A 16672-nucleotide genomic window follows, 5' to 3' on the forward strand; every position below is an offset into this window, starting at 1 on the left:
ACCTCGCCATCCAAAGACCTGCTCCTCAGGCTCGCCCATCAACCTCTCAATCTTTCAATTTTTCTGCCGTGGTGAAAAGCATTTAAACTTTATCGCTCCATCTGTTTATTACATGCCACCTCCAATTCCTGCACTGTTGTCCCTCTCTCCTCCTCTCCATCTGTGTATGTGTGTTCTCAGCAACCTTCATATCTGTCTAACTCCTCCTTAATGTCCTCCACGGACACTATTCCCGGACTTTTTTTCCAACATTTTGTAAAAACAAACTTTAGGCTATTATTGTGATTTTTATTTAAATTGTCCAATTATGAGTTTGTTGAGCTCTGCCGCTGTCATCATGTTCCCACAAAACAGAAAAGGCTGGTGCCTGGTTTACAATTTCCTGGACAGAGCGGGCTGGTTGTCTGCTGTCAGTTTTAAAACTCTTTCTGTTACTCCTAACCTGTAATTTAAAGTACCAGAAACGGCAGTCATATTTCTGCTAGGCTAGAAAATAAAAAGAAGCCTTTACCCCGACCAATAGAGGCCAAGGGGACGTTTGGAGTAGAAGTACACTAGACTTAAGCTGCCAGCTCTGTCAGCTTGGGGTGTAGAGAAATATTAGCTCTGTGGCATTAGTGTGTGTGCATGTGGATCTGTGACTAACTGTGGGTGGAGAATTTTCATCTGTCAATAAATTGTTTCTTGTGTCATTGGGTGGAAAGCTTTTCTGTAATTATGATTTCTCTCGTCTTCAGACTCTGGAGGTCTGAGGAAAAACAGGTTATCGATTTCTCTCCACATCAGCGCTCATTTCCTCTTCCTCTGATCTGTTGAAATCACTGAGTGACGATTGATTAGCAAAGTACACTGCGCCTCTGGAATTACAGCTGCTGTCACATGCAGTATCAGAAAGAGTGTTGAATCGCTGTTAGTAAGCAGCAACATTTTGACATTATGCTGTCCTTCTTTTTTTCTCCATTTGTCTCTCTCTTCCCCTCTCTCTCCTCTTCCTCTGTCACAGATCACGTTCTTCATGCTGCTGTCAGCAGTGTGTGTGATGCTCAACTTGGCGGGCTCCATCCTCTCCTGCCAGAATGCTCAGCTGGTCAACTCTCTGGAAGACTGTCAGCTGGTGAGACCAACTGGACCTTAAGCTATGCACTCTTTATACTTTATACACTTGAAAAAGTGGGGATGATATATATTGTACAATTCTTTTTTTTTTCTTGAATCAAATGTCTGAACCTGATTAATGCAATATGCATAAAAAATCAGACTAACTTACTCTTTGCAGTGATATCAGTATCTCCAACTTGAGCTTCCATGGTGCAGATTTGCTCAAATGTATAAAAAAAAAAACCAGGGCTCAGGTGTGGCCACGCCTAACTAACAGTATCATCTGTTATAAGCTGTATATTGAAACCTCTAACCCTAACCCTACAAAAAAAAACTATTTATAGCCAAACATACTCTAGCAGACTCTGAAAATACAATTAATTGCCTCCTTTATTTACCTCAAGCCTGTAAATAAAGACGAAAACAGCCCGAGGTTCAGAGGGTTCATCCCTGGAATGAGTTGCATCACCTCAAAAGCTGTGGGGTTTCACTTGTAAGTGCACAGCTTGTGTTATATTTTGTTGTTGCAGTGTTGTAGTTGGTATCAACAGTCAAGCCAGTCACTATGAAGTCAGTGTGAGCGTGAGTCCACATTGACAGCACTTCTGTTCTCAGCAAGCTGCACAACTGAGTCAGCAGCGAAAGAGAGCTTTGTCTGTTAGTGACTAATGGCTCATGATTGTCACCTCCATCTTCGCCAGAACTGAAGCTTGCGAAAAAACAGATAAACAACTTTGAAGGAATACTCCAGACATTATATATTACACCTCCAGTGTACCAGTACTGATGAAGTGTAATGCACTGTAAGTTTTTGTTACCAAGCCAAAGACAGGCGATAATATCATCTTATTGTCTCAGACTCACTGAGTATTGCTCCCTGTGACTGTGGTAAACTGAGATTCATGCGTAAAAATGGTGGAAATTCACCCTTAAATGAAGTGAAATGTTTTTCACAAGTGGTTTCAACCAGATGCTCTCCACTCTTGTGTTTCCAGCAGTGGTGTTAACACCATGGGAACAGGAGAATCCAGCACACTTCAAAATAAGGCTTACTAAGCTTTTTCTGCTTGTAGCTGGTGATCAGCCTTCACATTTTCATAATGAGATGCAAAGCTGATTTTTTTTTTTTTTTAAGTCGAATTTACAGCACCAGGGGTTCTGATCTTTTTTCAAAACTGAAGAAGTCCCTTGTGACTCATCCAGCACCCAACCCACTAACCCAACCACTTCCACATTAGCAGCAGCTTTTCTCCTTACACAAGCTGAGTAGACCAACTTCACTGCTTTGTGTGGTTCCCGAGAGACCGTCCCCCAGTTGTGACTGAAATATTAACATTCCTCATCTCCTCTCCCCAATGTAATTAACCCATACTTGTTGGGTTCATGTCCTGCTTTCTCTCTATCTGGGACACATAGCAGAGGTATGCTCTACCTCCATCCCTCCCTGGGTAGCTCCTCATATCTTACAGTCTTTGTCTTGTACACTTGAAGTGCAGCTGCCTTTCTCCGTCACAATATATTATTATTCTCATGTGTATTTTGTCTTTTTGACAACATACTTTTATTGAAAATACAGCTCATATACGACCTTGTTTATAACATACACAATGTTATTTTTGGAGAAAATACTTCAGAACACTAAGCTTAGGTCTGATCTGTGCCTGTGTGTTTGTTTGTTTGTCTCTGTGCATGTGTGTGTGTGTGTGTGTGTGTTTGTGTATGTGGCTTTCATGCATGAGTGCGGATGTGTGTTCCCCCCTCCTCCCCACCAGCTCAAGTTTGACAGCGATGGAGTGTGTGTATGCTGCGAGCTACAACAGCAGAGTTCGAGCTGCAACAACCTGGGAGAGACACTGAAACTGAATCCACTGAGGGACTGCAATACCATACGCCTCCGTCTCAAGGTGCGTGGGAGCCTGCATGTGTTTACATAGCACTGGATGTGAGAGCTTTGGTATTTTCACATGTAAAAAAAAAAAAAACATTCTGTACATGTTGGAATGTGTTTAGACTCCAGTGAAATTGGATTAATTTCTCAAATCCAGTCTTTAACTGAGTGCAGATCAAACTGCATATTGGATTGGTGTTGTGGCATCTAACCTGTCTACACTGGTAGCTTTGGTAACAACATCATATGTACACTGAGTACATTTGTAGAACACAGTGCATCATTGTAGCCAGACAGTGTTTTGTCACTGTATTAACTCATCTGTTGCACCCAGTAAGAAGGTATTTGCTGATGTATACAGGCTGCAGCCATGTTTCAGTCGCACTCTGTGATGTCACTATTGTTGGTGTTGGTGAATCCAATGGGGTAGCCAGACTGAGAGATAAATGCAAAAACTGCATCATAAAAATGGATCGGACCCAGGTGTCATAAGTCAGATGCATTTTTATGATACTCCCCCTGGTTTTAATATCTCAGTAATTGTGAATAATAGCCAACCTAACTACCCCTGCACTATTCACATGAGAGTTAATTTTTTTTAATCATGATTCAGACTGTTTGCTTTCCACAGAAAGAATCATATCAAACGATCAGGTACCAGTATCCAAGACAACACTTGTTATTATGCTCTCTTCTTCTAAACAACACTCTGGAGGCTATGGCTCAAGTCATCAACGAGACGATATTAAAATTCAAAGTTTTCTTGCGCGCAGGGGCATAGGAATTAGAAAAAATCCATCTGCTCTGTCTCAGCTTGGTAGAACTCGAAGTTTTAAAATTTGCATTGTAAGTATATGTCTTAAAGTCTTGCTCCCAAAATGGACAAATTGGGTTATGCTTGTGCAGTCAGACACACATGTCATGGCGGTTTCTGAGTCATGGCTAGCTCCAAATATCCCCTATTCTTTTCTCTCAGTAGAAAATTACCATCTATATCATAGAGACCACACTGATAAAACTGCCAGTAGAGTTGCTTTTACGTAAGTCAGAAATGTGCACATTCAATAGCACAAATTGAAACTGAGAAGTTGCAACTGACTGTAAATTTTACCTTTTAACATCCACTCACAGTTATTGTCATCTATAGGCCCCTAATTGTGAGTGCAAGTGTTTATCACAGCTCACTTTTGGACATTTGTCCAATGTGTTTATAATGCTGATTAGCAAATGTTAGCATGCTAACACACTAAGATGGATAACATTATACCTGCTAAACAGCGGCACATTTGAACAGCTGTTGTGAGCATGATAGCGAGCTGACATTAGCATTTAGCTCAAAGCAATGATGTAACTCAGTGCAGCCTCACAGAGCCATTGGAATGATCACAGACTCGTCTTGTCACTTCTCTGATAATACCATATTATACAATATAACTTGGGTAGCAGTCAGTAGTTGTTTGATCTGATGTCTCCAAGTGTCCATCTCTCGCTGCGTAAAATATCCCTTGTGAGAACAGTCAAATGACAAAACAAAGTGTTCAGTCTCAGATTAATTGAGCAGGAAGTGGAGAATGGCAAGAGCATTTGTCTTTCCCCAAGAGGCAGTCTTTTTAGTATGCAGTGTGTATCCAGCCTGGGCTGGTGCATGATCTCGGTAGATTATCTTGACTCGGAGTGTCTGCAGGAATGATATACAGTATGTGCTACTGTGCCTTTATTGGATAACGATAATCATATCCATTCATTTTATGTCCCTGATTGATTATAAAACATTGATAACCAAATAAAAGACTTCTTAGGATGAAGCATGCTTATGAAAAGAGGAAAGATCAAGCACATTTGTCATTGTGATCATAGCTCATTAAAAGAGATATGGGAATTGGTGCTATAAACCTTTATTAAGTGCCAAAGTGGTCAGATGTGTTGAATTATGTCTAAGAGGAAGCTGTCACGCCCAAGTCCCCAGAGTCCTCGGCCATTTCAGATGGCTGTTAGGCTTTCGTTGATCCTAATGAACTCGCCCGCAGCTGCCATATAGTTCCTTTGTCATGAAAATACACAGAACATGGGGGGTACTGAATTATCACAGCAGGTAGACTAAGTAGTAGACCAGACCACCTTCTCTTGCTTATTAACTCATTTTTGACAGCAGCTCTTCTACATGTAAAAGTTTTGTTTTTAAAAAGGCAATTAGACTTATCCACATCGCTGCTGATATGTGTCATTCTACCTTTTGCCAGCACATTTAATTTCCCTGCTCTCTTTCTGTTCGTTACACTGCCTAAGGCTGTAAATAATCAGTGGGAGGGAGTACTGAGATAATTTGTGATTTCCTGTAAGGGGGCGGATGTGTAACCTTTCTGTGTAACTGACTGGCTCGGGGCAATGTTCTTCTAGGGGTTAAATATCTGGTGAGCAGGCATGTTAAGCAGTTTCTCTAGAGGTATCATTACATTTTCCTTGTAGTATTTATTATGTCATTATGTACATTGTGGTCACAAGGGAAATCACAGAAATGCACTGTCTCATATCTGCAAGGCAGATGGATTACCATAACAAAAAAATTGCTCAGATGAAGCCATCCTGAATATTTCGTGTTTTACAAGATGTTTGCAGTTTGAAACTTATGATCTCCAGCTTTGCTGTCAGAGGATTTGTTTGGAAAAACTACATTTACTGTCATAGACACAGATAAATGATTGACAGTGAACATATTTCAGTAAACCGACTCACATGCACATGGACTGAAATTCCAGATTTATTTGCATCTTTGTCCCTGGTGTTCAGCAGTAGGGTTAGTTACTATATTTCCTCTCATAGAGGTGCAGGACAGGCATGCATGTCAGCAGCCAGCTGGAGATCTAGTCTTTGAGGTAAATTCACATTTTTACCATGGATGTGAGGTGACATGAAGATCACCAATCTATCTTTGTCAGCACTACTTGCAGACTAGTAGAGGGTGGGTGGTGTGTCAGGACCCTATAAAACTGATTAAGCTGTACCTGAGTTGAAAAACATTGGTCTCAGCATTTGAGGAAGTATTAACCTTCCATAATAACTTTTAGGCAGAAATACAAAAAAACCCAACAACATCTATTTCTTTTGGGCATCAGTGGATAAGATGTTATTTTCTACACTTCCTGTCCATCTAGGAGTTCAGGGTGTGATCCACCTGCACTCCAGAGCAAAAGCTTTCCAGCTCCACGCGGCAAAAAAGAATCAAAAAGATCACAGTTGCATGGGCTACCACAGCACTATGCTCTGTAGATCAGAGATGAACTTGTGTGGAGGGGCAAGACTCTTAGTATGAAAACAGCTTTTCCTTTACTACAGAGACTGTGAATTTAATACTTAATGGGAAGTGGCATCACAGAGCTACAACAACTGCTGCTTCCTGCCATTGCCATTGGATGTTAGAAAATCTCTTAGGGGCTTTGCCAACAGACTGGACTGCCCTCCCTGAAACTGCTATAGGGCTTCCTGGGGGGTGTCCTGGGTTTTCTGTCAGACACTGTAAAGAGCTGCTTGGGGATGCCGAGGAAAGCAGGAGGTCAGTGCTGTGACCTGCACTGAGACTATCAACAGAAACTCCATGTTGGCTGGAGAAAAGCAGCTTGCTTCTCTTTGCTGTGAGGGGGGGCTAGAGGGAGCAGCTACTTGGAGGCATGTGTACAGTTTGTTTCTGGTCAAGAACGTCACGGTTCGAGAGATAACAGATTAGCATCAGTGATTTGAAAAAAACAATTAAGATCTGTGGAAGGCAGAGTGCTATGCAATCTGCCACTGTAAGGTTGTGGTCAAACTGGGCAGCAGGTGCCACTCTTGTAGGGAATTAGCAGTAGCTGTCTTGAATACAGGTCTCACTGCCAATGTGGACTCAAATCACCATATAGTATTTTGTTATGTTTTAGCTCCTACAAATCTCATTGATATAAATGTCAGCCATTTTTGAAAGTTTTTTCAGTTGGTGTCCCTGCCTTTTTAAGGCAGAAATTGACATACAGCAGCTTGGGACTTTGGGGTGAACATCATAACTTCTTTTATTAAACACTACGACTCTTTTATTGTAATCAATTCAAAAATCAAAAAAATTGTTATAATTGTATGGTAATGCATTTTTTAGGGGCAGACTGACATCTGATGTTAAATGTGCTGAGATGAACTCAAACCAATGGCCACTTGGTCATCACAAGACACCGTCCTCCCTTAAAACACGCCCCATGGGTTGTTTGTGCAAGCAGCTTATTAAGACTTGTAGTTACGTTTTATTGCTAAGCAACATCCAGCAGTCGTGTCACACAGCATCTGTCTTTTCAGCAATTGCCCCATAATGACATTCTTATATTGAAGTGACAAAGTCCTCTAGTGGCCATGGTAATTATGACGGGAGCAAAGGTGGACGTCAGGCACCACTGGAATAGAGCGGCATTACAAGTGGCACCACTCATCTCCAATGTATGATGCTTTATTCCCCCCAGTGCTTTCATATATTTTGCCTTTGGGCAATTACACAAAACTTTACAGTACAAAACACGGTATTTAATCTTGAAGCCTCAATATGTTAAAAGGTTGAATCTTCACTTTCACCCTTGTCAGTCTTCACACCAGTCGTGTAAAACACTGTAATTCTCACTAAGCTAAAAGCAGGTCTCCTTTCACCAGCTCTACTTAACGACTGGTTGTGATTTTCAGTTTAAAATGTCAGAAAGACTTGTGCTTCGTCCACAAGTCCTCCAGACTTTCCTCCAACACAAAACATGTTCCAAAACTGTTAGCGTCCAAGACAAACATGAGCTGGTTGTATTTTATGTTTGGCACTGCACAACTTCAAGCTCACTGGTTCCAACTGGCATCATCTCTGCTTTAACCTCCAGCTCACTCAGACTTGATCTTTGGCAGCTAGTTACTGGATATCAAACATGTTTGAGAAACAGTTGCAGGGCTGGTAATTCTGAATTCCTCACTTGCCAACTTAATCCATTTAACATCAAGTACTTTAAAGGGAAGGGAAGTGAATCATTGGATCTGGGTGGGACCTCCTTTAGGAAATCAAGGTACCTGCACCCTGAAAACAAACCATTACTTCATACAGACCTCAGCAGGGGGGGACAGCTGTCCTCTCTGCAGATTATCAGAAGGCTAACACAAGTGGTGTTTTTAACATCACTGGTAATTTTGTGCCTCCTGAATCTAGTGAATAATCTGTGCGACAGGCTGGAAAACACCCAAAAAAAGTTTTATGGGTGTTTCCTTAATGAACCTGTGCCTACAAAAAAAAAAAAAAGTGAACATGTAGTGGGATTTTAATGCCAGTGCTGAACGTATTTCTTATTCTTGTTTTTAAGGAATAATATTGCTATATTTATAGATATTCTGGGACAGCTTTGTTCAATATGATATAATTCATAAATACATAATATATCACGAAGTAAAAGTCTGCCACATATTCACCGCTGCTTTGGCTTTCTCTCCTCCGCCTTCTCATCATTTGATGGTCTTATAATGTTTGATAATAATAGCACTGATAATAATATTATCATGCATCACACATTTGTTTAAGTGAATTTTATTTTCACATATGAACCTGGTGAACTTTACTAAGAAAAGCAGCGCATGTTATGTAGTTGTATTCAAACATATAAGAGGACTCCTGATCACAGAGAACAATTTTAAACACATATGTACATGATATTTATTTTTTCTCATTTTGAAGCAGCAATAGAAGCTGCTGCCATCCTCTCCTCTCGATCTGTGTGCCAGACAGTTGCTATTCCCGTAGTCAATTTCCAGGCAAGTGGGATTGTTGTTCCTGTGCGCTGCTTCAGGAACAGGATTCATACATTATGGTTATTATAGGTTAATTTGTTAGGACATTCAAAACTCAATGTGGTTTAAAAATGGACCAACTTAAAGATTATTTTCTACCTGTTAGACAAATAGCACAAACAGCAGCATAATGGCACTGCAGTCATAAGTCTTTTCTGTGATTCGGGGTGCTAGGCTAGTATTTCACCAGCATGCACATTTATTTTTGCTGACAGATTCAATAGTGGTTTGTCCTCTTGCTGTTCACTGCACTGCCAGAGTGTGAACATGTATATGCTCATGCTTAACCTTGGATAATTATGAGGTCGTTTTCCCTATATTATTGAGTTTTTTTGTTAGGCAATCATGTACACAGACATCATATTTCTTTTAATCAGTTTTTGAATGTATTTTAAATATGTTAACCATACAGATTGGACTCTTTTTACTGCTGTTTGCTTGTCTTACTAAACCAGATATCTGTAGAGGTGTTCTCACACCGTTGTGCCATCCTGCCGTGCTTTTCTAAACTTGGTTACCTTACTGATGACGTCAGCGCCGTTTGTGTCACCTTCAATCTTTTGTGTGTTTTTATTGCCTTATATCCCATATTCACTTGTCTTTGTTCTAATATCCCTCATATTTAATAAGTTCACAATATCAACTGTCTTCTCTCCCTCTCTCCTCTCCTCACCTTCTCTCTCACACCCCCGTCGTCTCTCCACACTCTTCCTCCTCTTCTTTTGTTCCCTGCTCCTCTAACAGTCTCCTCCTCTCCCCGCTCTACTTTAGGAGCTGCTGTTCAGCGTATGTGCCCTTAACGTCATCTCCACCATTGTGTGTGCTCTGGCCACTGCCATGTGCTGTATGCAGATGGTCTCAACTGATGTGCTGCAGATGGTGAGTGGTGATGGAGGGGATGGCGACGACAGTAGCTGACTTTATTTTCTTTTCAGTGACCACCCTGAAGTCTGAACATCACCATCATCAGGTTAGGTAAACACACGCAGGGTCAGGAATGATGTGCCAGCCTTTATCATTTTTCTTTTTAAGATGGTGGGAGAGTAATGTTTGAATTTTTTGGTTGAATCATCCTGCTTGGTAAATACAACTTAATATAAACACACACAGTGAAGGTCAATTGCCATCAGGACCTCCCGCTTCAGTGTCCCCCCTGCATCTCAACAATATGTTGAAATCGAAGAAAACAGCTTAACATCTCTATGGCTTTTCTTCCTCAGAGGTACACCGTCCTCAGTATGACCCTGTTTTGTCATTTTATGTGAAACAATGAAACTATTACCAGCAGCTAAATGCTTTCAGTCATGAGGGAAATTAGCATGGCCAAGCATGCCTCTAAACACATCAACAACTGGAGAGGTAGGGCAACACTGCCAACACCATACCAGATATGAAATTTCTTTGCCGTAAAAATGCGGTACAAGAAGATTTTACACATTTTATGAACTATGCTGTAAAGTTTGTCCATGGTGAAATGAGTGTAGATGATAAAATTGGCGCTCGGGGCTTGATGTGAGTTTTGAAGAAACGGGAAATCCGCAGTTGATCTCAGCTATTAGCCAATGCAATAAACTAAGTTGAACTTAGAGTACGGAATACACTGTTAGTGTCATCTTCATGCCAGTTACACATCATTGAAGATCTATAGTTTTATGTGACTGCTGCTAACTGATGTGAAGTCTGTAATTTTTGAGGCAACTGAAGGCAATGATAAAAAAAAATCATGATCAAATTCGATTGCCGTTATAAAAACATATTAAGCAACTATATATAATTCTGACATTAATTTACTGAGTTATGTTCTGTTATTCTTTAAACTGGGATAGACAGTTGGATAATAACTTTCTTGAACCCTGGGGAAGGGTCATAGAAATAAAACAGACCATTGTGTTTTACTACTCTTTCACACAAAATCTATTCCTTTTAAAGAAGATGCATATAATGATAAGAGGGCAAAGATGAATTCATCAGAAGCTGTTTGTATTGCACAGCAATTAAAATGGAAATGGGAAATCGTTCTCTTCTTGACATAAGGCCTTAATTCACAGCAGTCTGTGCTTCAGTGCCCAGCACAGATTATCTGAGATGTAGACAGATCATTCTCACAGCATCCTTACTGTGGACACCTGCAGGTATAAATACATACACACGAGTATTTTTGCATATTATTTTATGTAAAGCAGAGTGCATTTGAATGAACAGACATGCCATGAAGACACTAGACTCACATGAAGTTAGGAAATTACAGTATTTGATAAAAGTAATTGCCAAGGCAGACATGCACACCAGCAGGAGAATCCCTATCAGGTGAAGCGGCTGAACACGGTGGCATCCAACTATTGATTCACAGAGGAGTAAAGGACAAAAGCATTGTGTCCTGTCCCTGACAGTCTTACCGAATGGCCTTGTTTCCCATTTACCAAAAGACGTGTTAGCTCAGTAAATTTAGCCAAGTCAATATCAGCAGTGGCAGCCTGGAGATTAGAAAAGCAGGCTGGCTGTGACTGGAAAAGTTGTCCCACTTAGAAAAGTCTGAGTGAGTAGAGTGATTGTGCAGCTCTTTAAAAACAGCTGTTGAATTGCCCCTGAGCAAGGCGCTTGACTTGTAGTTGCTGCAGTGGAGCTTGTTGAGTGACCAACAGCACAGATTTAAATATGTGTAACTGCTTGTAATAACAGCAGGGAGGTGCCGTAACAAGATCACATTTGCATAGTCATTTGCCCCTGGGAAAAGTATGGGTTAAAATAGTGAATAAGGACTCATGTGTAATAAAGACCTGACAACGGTTCTTTTTCTGCTGTGTTTCAGTTTATGCCACACAGGGCGCGAGCCTTAAATGCTGACTGTATGACCCCCCATGGAACCATCCTCCACCAAACACTGGACTTTGATGAGTTTATTCCTCCCATTCCCCCTCCGCCCTACTACCCCCCAGAGTACACCTGCACCCCCTCGATGGATGGACAGAGGTGAGGTATTACTCACATCTTTTCTCAGTGCTCCCTGAACTCTGTTGCAAATGTAAGTTCTGGGATATGGGGATACCGTCAGAACAGAACACAATAAAAATTGTCATTTGCAAATTTCCTAATGAATATAGTCCAACTGTTACAAGACAATTTAATTATACACAATAGTCTACTTGTAAATCAGAACCCCCTTTAAAAATGTATAAGTGCCTCATAGCCCAAAATACTTGGCACAGCCCCAAATCTTAAATCTTCAGTATCACTTCACCCTGTATCATTTCATTTACGTAGTGGAAAAGCCAAAACTTTGGTTGTTGCTGCTTATTACAGTACAATACAAAACACTACAAATCAGCTTTATTGTCCACCATGGTGGAAATTAACACATTAATGATATCCCATAAAACATTTGTGACATTAAAACAATGTGCACAGCCAAATAACTGGAAATGATAAATGACTATTTGCAAAGTGCAGTGCATTCAAGATAACCCTAGCATTTGTTATATTAAGTGGAACAAAAACTACAGGTTAATTGTGGTTAGACTAATGAATTCTACTGGTTTGTCGCAAGTGATCAGTAGTTCAGGATACTGCACCTGGCCCAGTGGCACAATAGCACACATAGGCTACTAGATATTTAGGATTATTCAGGATTCAGGTATTGGAACCTATAACTGTTTCTTGCAGCTCTCTATCCTTATCCATCCACAGACTATGACAGAAAAGTAGTCATAAATAAGCAAGGAGCAAAAATGATTGCACAGTTATTAGAGAAATTGATCATAGGTCAGGCACTGTGGGGAAGTCTTTGGGGGTACAAAGCCCTCAAGAGGGGACACATCGCAGAAACAGGATGTTTAGTTTGGGAGGAGCTAAAAGGATGAGGTCTATTACATCTTGTTGGTATTGTGCGTCTGTGTCTATTAAGTTATGGGATTTTGTAAGGTTAGAAAACGGGTCTATCATCTTTATTTAATGTGAATCACCCTAGAATTTACCATGAGAAGGTGAATATGCAGATTTCAAAAGCAACATTTGCATCCAGACACAAATCCATGTCCATCATATTAAGCAGCCATGACATGGCTCTGTTTACTGTCTAACTGTGACCGTCACATGTGGTATTATCAGCCATGGCCGGTTTGGAGCCTTTCCCGTCTATTAAGCAGCTGTGACATACGTGATTCTCAGTTGTTGTGAAAGATCGGTTGACCCCTCCCTCATCACTCCCTCCATTTTCTCTTGGTCTTGCCAGAGAGAGTGCTGCTGATGTAGCCATTTGGCAGGAAGCCATATCTGTGTGTCAGTTACGCCATAAATATAAACAAGGCAGAGGAAGCATTTATGGTGTCCCTGCCCAGGGCTAGGGATGTGTCATGACATCATCATGCCTCGGATGATTGGTGGAAACTCTCAGGATGTATTTCATGCTCTGCCACTTTAGAGGAGAATGGGGTTGTAATTAAAAGATATTACTGTGAGCATGGCTGTGTATTCTTAATTGGCACCATATCAAACTGTGGTGGTGCACATAGAGTTACAGTGCCAGTATATATCATCTGGACAAGATGATATTTTTCATCCTTCCTTTCTTTCTCAATGTTTTTAATAGGCTATATACAGTTTCTTAAATACTCTGTGCCCGTCTCTCTGTGCTCTGTATTCTGTTATTCGTGATATGATTTGGATTTCTAGGGTTTTTTGTTTATTGTTAAGTTGAATCTCTGCTTTAATGTCCCTGGCAGAGGCCTGCACCTGGACTTTCCCCATTCTCCCTTCAGTGCCATCTATGGGGTGCCCATCAACAGCCCAGGGACCCTGTACCCTACTGACCTGCCACCTCCATATGAGTCCGTGGTGGGGCAGACCCCTGCCAGCCAGGTGAGGGAAATACCTAAAGGCAACGGAGCATAGGGCAGTTCATCACCTCCTTTGTTTCCAAGGAAAATATGACAAATAATGACATCTTTTTAATTTTAACCATACATAATGATAATATATAATTGCGTATGAGCAGGAGCAATAAAAACCTTGCCAGCAAACGGATTGTCTTATGATGTGAGTATAAAAGCAAATTTGACCAACTGATGTGATTTCTCAAATGTTCTGTGCTAAATGACTGGCCTAAATGTTTTTTTTTATTATGTGTTAAAATGGTTTTGCTACTATACATGCATTTCATTTTTGGACCAAAATTCTAGCATCTGCATTTTGCGATGTTGACTGTTAGGTCTGTAAATCAGATTTAATCTGAGTATCATCTGCTGTTTCAGCCTTTCTGAGGCGGTCTCCCATGACCGTCATGTCAGGCTTCACTGCATCTCATAGTTTACAGTTAAAAGTAACTGTCTCATGTGCAAGCAAATTCTTTTATCTTCTGTTATATTCCCAAAATCATTTAACACCTTAGGCTTTTAATCCCTTATAACCATTATACCTGTTTAATCCATAGTTCTATTCACATCCATTTCGAATGGTGTCCTTCAAGAGGAAGCAGAAGATGAGTTTCTCACCTGGAATAGATAAGCAGTGGTAGCTGTAAATAGCTAATGGAGGCGGGCAGTGATCGATTGATTGAGTGAGAGAACAGACAATAGGCAGAAGACCCTATATGATTTGGCAAACCATGTTATATGAGCATATATTTGTAATGCACTGCACCTTGAAAAGCACATAATTGAAGCTAATTAGAGTTTCTTATTGAACTCTATATGACGGAGTAGCTTCCTCCCCTGGTACACCTGTTATTTAAACTAAGACATTTGTGTTAATGTGTTGTGGTCTTACAGAGCCCTCTACAGACCAGGAAGTGGTATTGAAGGTTCTGTCCCACACAGTTGTTATTATGCAATACAGTCCATACAAAGGATCCTGTGTGATCTACATGTCTCTCCATGTTCTCTTTCTAGTCAAAGCATTTTATTGTTATGATCTGCATCTCAACTAATAATTTCCTCTTTACAGGTTACCACCAGCATTGAGCAACAGGCTACTGAGTCCAGTTTATGCGACAGAAACACCACTGCAGGTCTCAGCACTCAGGGTAAAGACAGTTGCAACATTGCAGTGAATACTGCAGAGGATTGTTCAATATTTTTGTCTGCTAGTAGTCATACTGATGATGCCCCCTCCCCTATTTTTAGCCTCGGTGGACAGTGCATCACTGATGGTGTCAGAGGTGGCTGATCAGGACCAGACTTGCTCCTCAGAGGACTTGTGTTCCCTGGAGGTCCAGGGCTCTGACTCTTCTCCCTATGGCACACTCCACACTGCCCCCACTGATGGAAGCTGCACCAGCCTGGAACTTTGTACACGTGACTCCTCCCGCTTGCGTCGTGGCCTGACTAACATGGATGCACGCCCCAGTGATACTGGATACAGTGAGTCTTCACACACCCAGGAGTCTCTGGAACGCTCTCCTGACTGGTCCTCAGAAAATTTTAGCAATCTGGACCAGGAGGATTCCACAGACAACACACACCCATGTGAAGAACTCAGGGCTGCAATGCACATATGTGACGAGCTTGCATCAGCCAAACATTTACCAGAAGAGCCACCTAAAGCGTCGCCACACTCCCTCATTAAAGCACGAATGATGAGCCGGAAGCTCACGCTCCCTGTCAGTATCCCCCCACCACCTCAGCCTTGTTCCCCCACCTCTGTGGCCTCCTCTGGTGGAACTTCAGCCATTAGCCCTTTGGCTCCTTCTCCTTCTCCTTCTCCACCTAGCAGGCCACGTGGCCCCAGGCTGTGTTTCAGTGTTTGGTCACCCTCTTCTACATCACAACCCCCCTCTACCTCAGTCCAAAGTGGCTACTCGCCCTCAGAGAGGCCTCGGGTGCTCCGAGCAGCCAGGAGGTACCGCAAGCTGGCGCGCATTGTCCGCTCCACCAGTGACCCTATCTCCTGCTCCTCTACAACAGGACGTAAGTGTGTGACTAGAATGATCAGTTGTTTAAAGGTTAAACAATTAGTCAACTAATCCATTGTTTTGAGTCATTTTTAAAGCAATAAACTCCAACCATTCTTTTGTTCCAGATTCTACAATGTGAGAATTTGCTCCTTTTCTCTGTTTTGTATGATTGTTAATAGACTATCACAGAGTTTTTGACTGTTAATCTGAGAAAATTACACATGTGAAGACATCACCTTGACTCTCAAAACCTACACTTTTTTCTGACATTTTATGAACCAAACAAAGAATTGATTTATCAAGACAATAACTGGAAGACAAGCTGATAATGAAATGAATCATTAGTGGGAGTCCTACAGCCTTTGTCAACCAGCAATATTGGATCACTAACCAGTAACCAGCTATTCCCTGCTTTGCTGGTTTTTGTCTCCCTCTGCAGGAGAAAATAATGGCTGTGCCTCTGCAAATAACCCTGATACTGAAGCTTCAGCTCATACATCACCAGATCAAGGTATAAACACACACATTTTGAATTTATGTGAAGAGGAGGTAATCAGATATTACACATCTGCTGCTGAACAGCAATCACATCCTATTTTTACAAAGACAAACTGTTCATCTGGCAACATAACGAGCTAAGTTAGCAAAGTTTTTATTTTATCATCACTAAAGATTTTGAATCCTCAGATAGAGGATTAATGGGTTAGGCAAAGTTGTCATGCTTCATAAAGAAACCATTTAAAACCCCGCTGGGTTATCAAAAAAAAATGCTTCTTTAAGAAAAAAAAGCTGAAAACAGAGCTGTGTTTCTTATCTTATGGAAAGCTGCCTATGTGATATGCAGACATTCATATGGGGAAAGACTCCTTTGCCAATTTTAACTGAGCTGCAACAGTGAGCTGATAATGAAAATGTGTTAGCCTACATCAGTGACACGAAAACTGTGAATTCACTTTAACTAAAGTACTAATTCC

General features: G+C 41.1%; 1 protein-coding gene across 2 annotated transcripts in view; it reads left to right on the forward strand.

The window, feature by feature from the left end:
- The window catches only part of entrep2 (endosomal transmembrane epsin interactor 2), an 84821-nt gene that overhangs the window by 66333 nt on the left and 1816 nt on the right, over positions 1 to 16672 (forward strand). The window contains exons 3-10 of one of the 2 annotated variants that reach the window (XM_087173914.1): positions 1004 to 1114; positions 2838 to 3002; positions 9584 to 9691; positions 11622 to 11782; positions 13531 to 13666; positions 14750 to 14828; positions 14929 to 15711; positions 16138 to 16209. In XM_087173914.1, coding sequence (XP_087030040.1) covers positions 1004 to 1114; positions 2838 to 3002; positions 9584 to 9691; positions 11622 to 11782; positions 13531 to 13666; positions 14750 to 14828; positions 14929 to 15711; positions 16138 to 16209 — 1615 coding nt within the window. The remainder of the gene's footprint in view (positions 1 to 1003; positions 1115 to 2837; positions 3003 to 9583; positions 9692 to 11621; positions 11783 to 13530; positions 13667 to 14749; positions 14829 to 14928; positions 15712 to 16137; positions 16210 to 16672) is intronic. The other variant, XM_023405974.2, reaches the window with a different exon arrangement.

The sequence above is a fragment of the Seriola lalandi genome, unplaced genomic scaffold (genome assembly GCF_002814215.2).
Source record: "Seriola lalandi dorsalis isolate HSWRI2012SDOR001 ecotype SW California unplaced genomic scaffold, Sedor1 jcf7180002054291, whole genome shotgun sequence".
Lineage (NCBI taxonomy): Eukaryota > Metazoa > Chordata > Actinopteri > Carangiformes > Carangidae > Seriola > Seriola lalandi.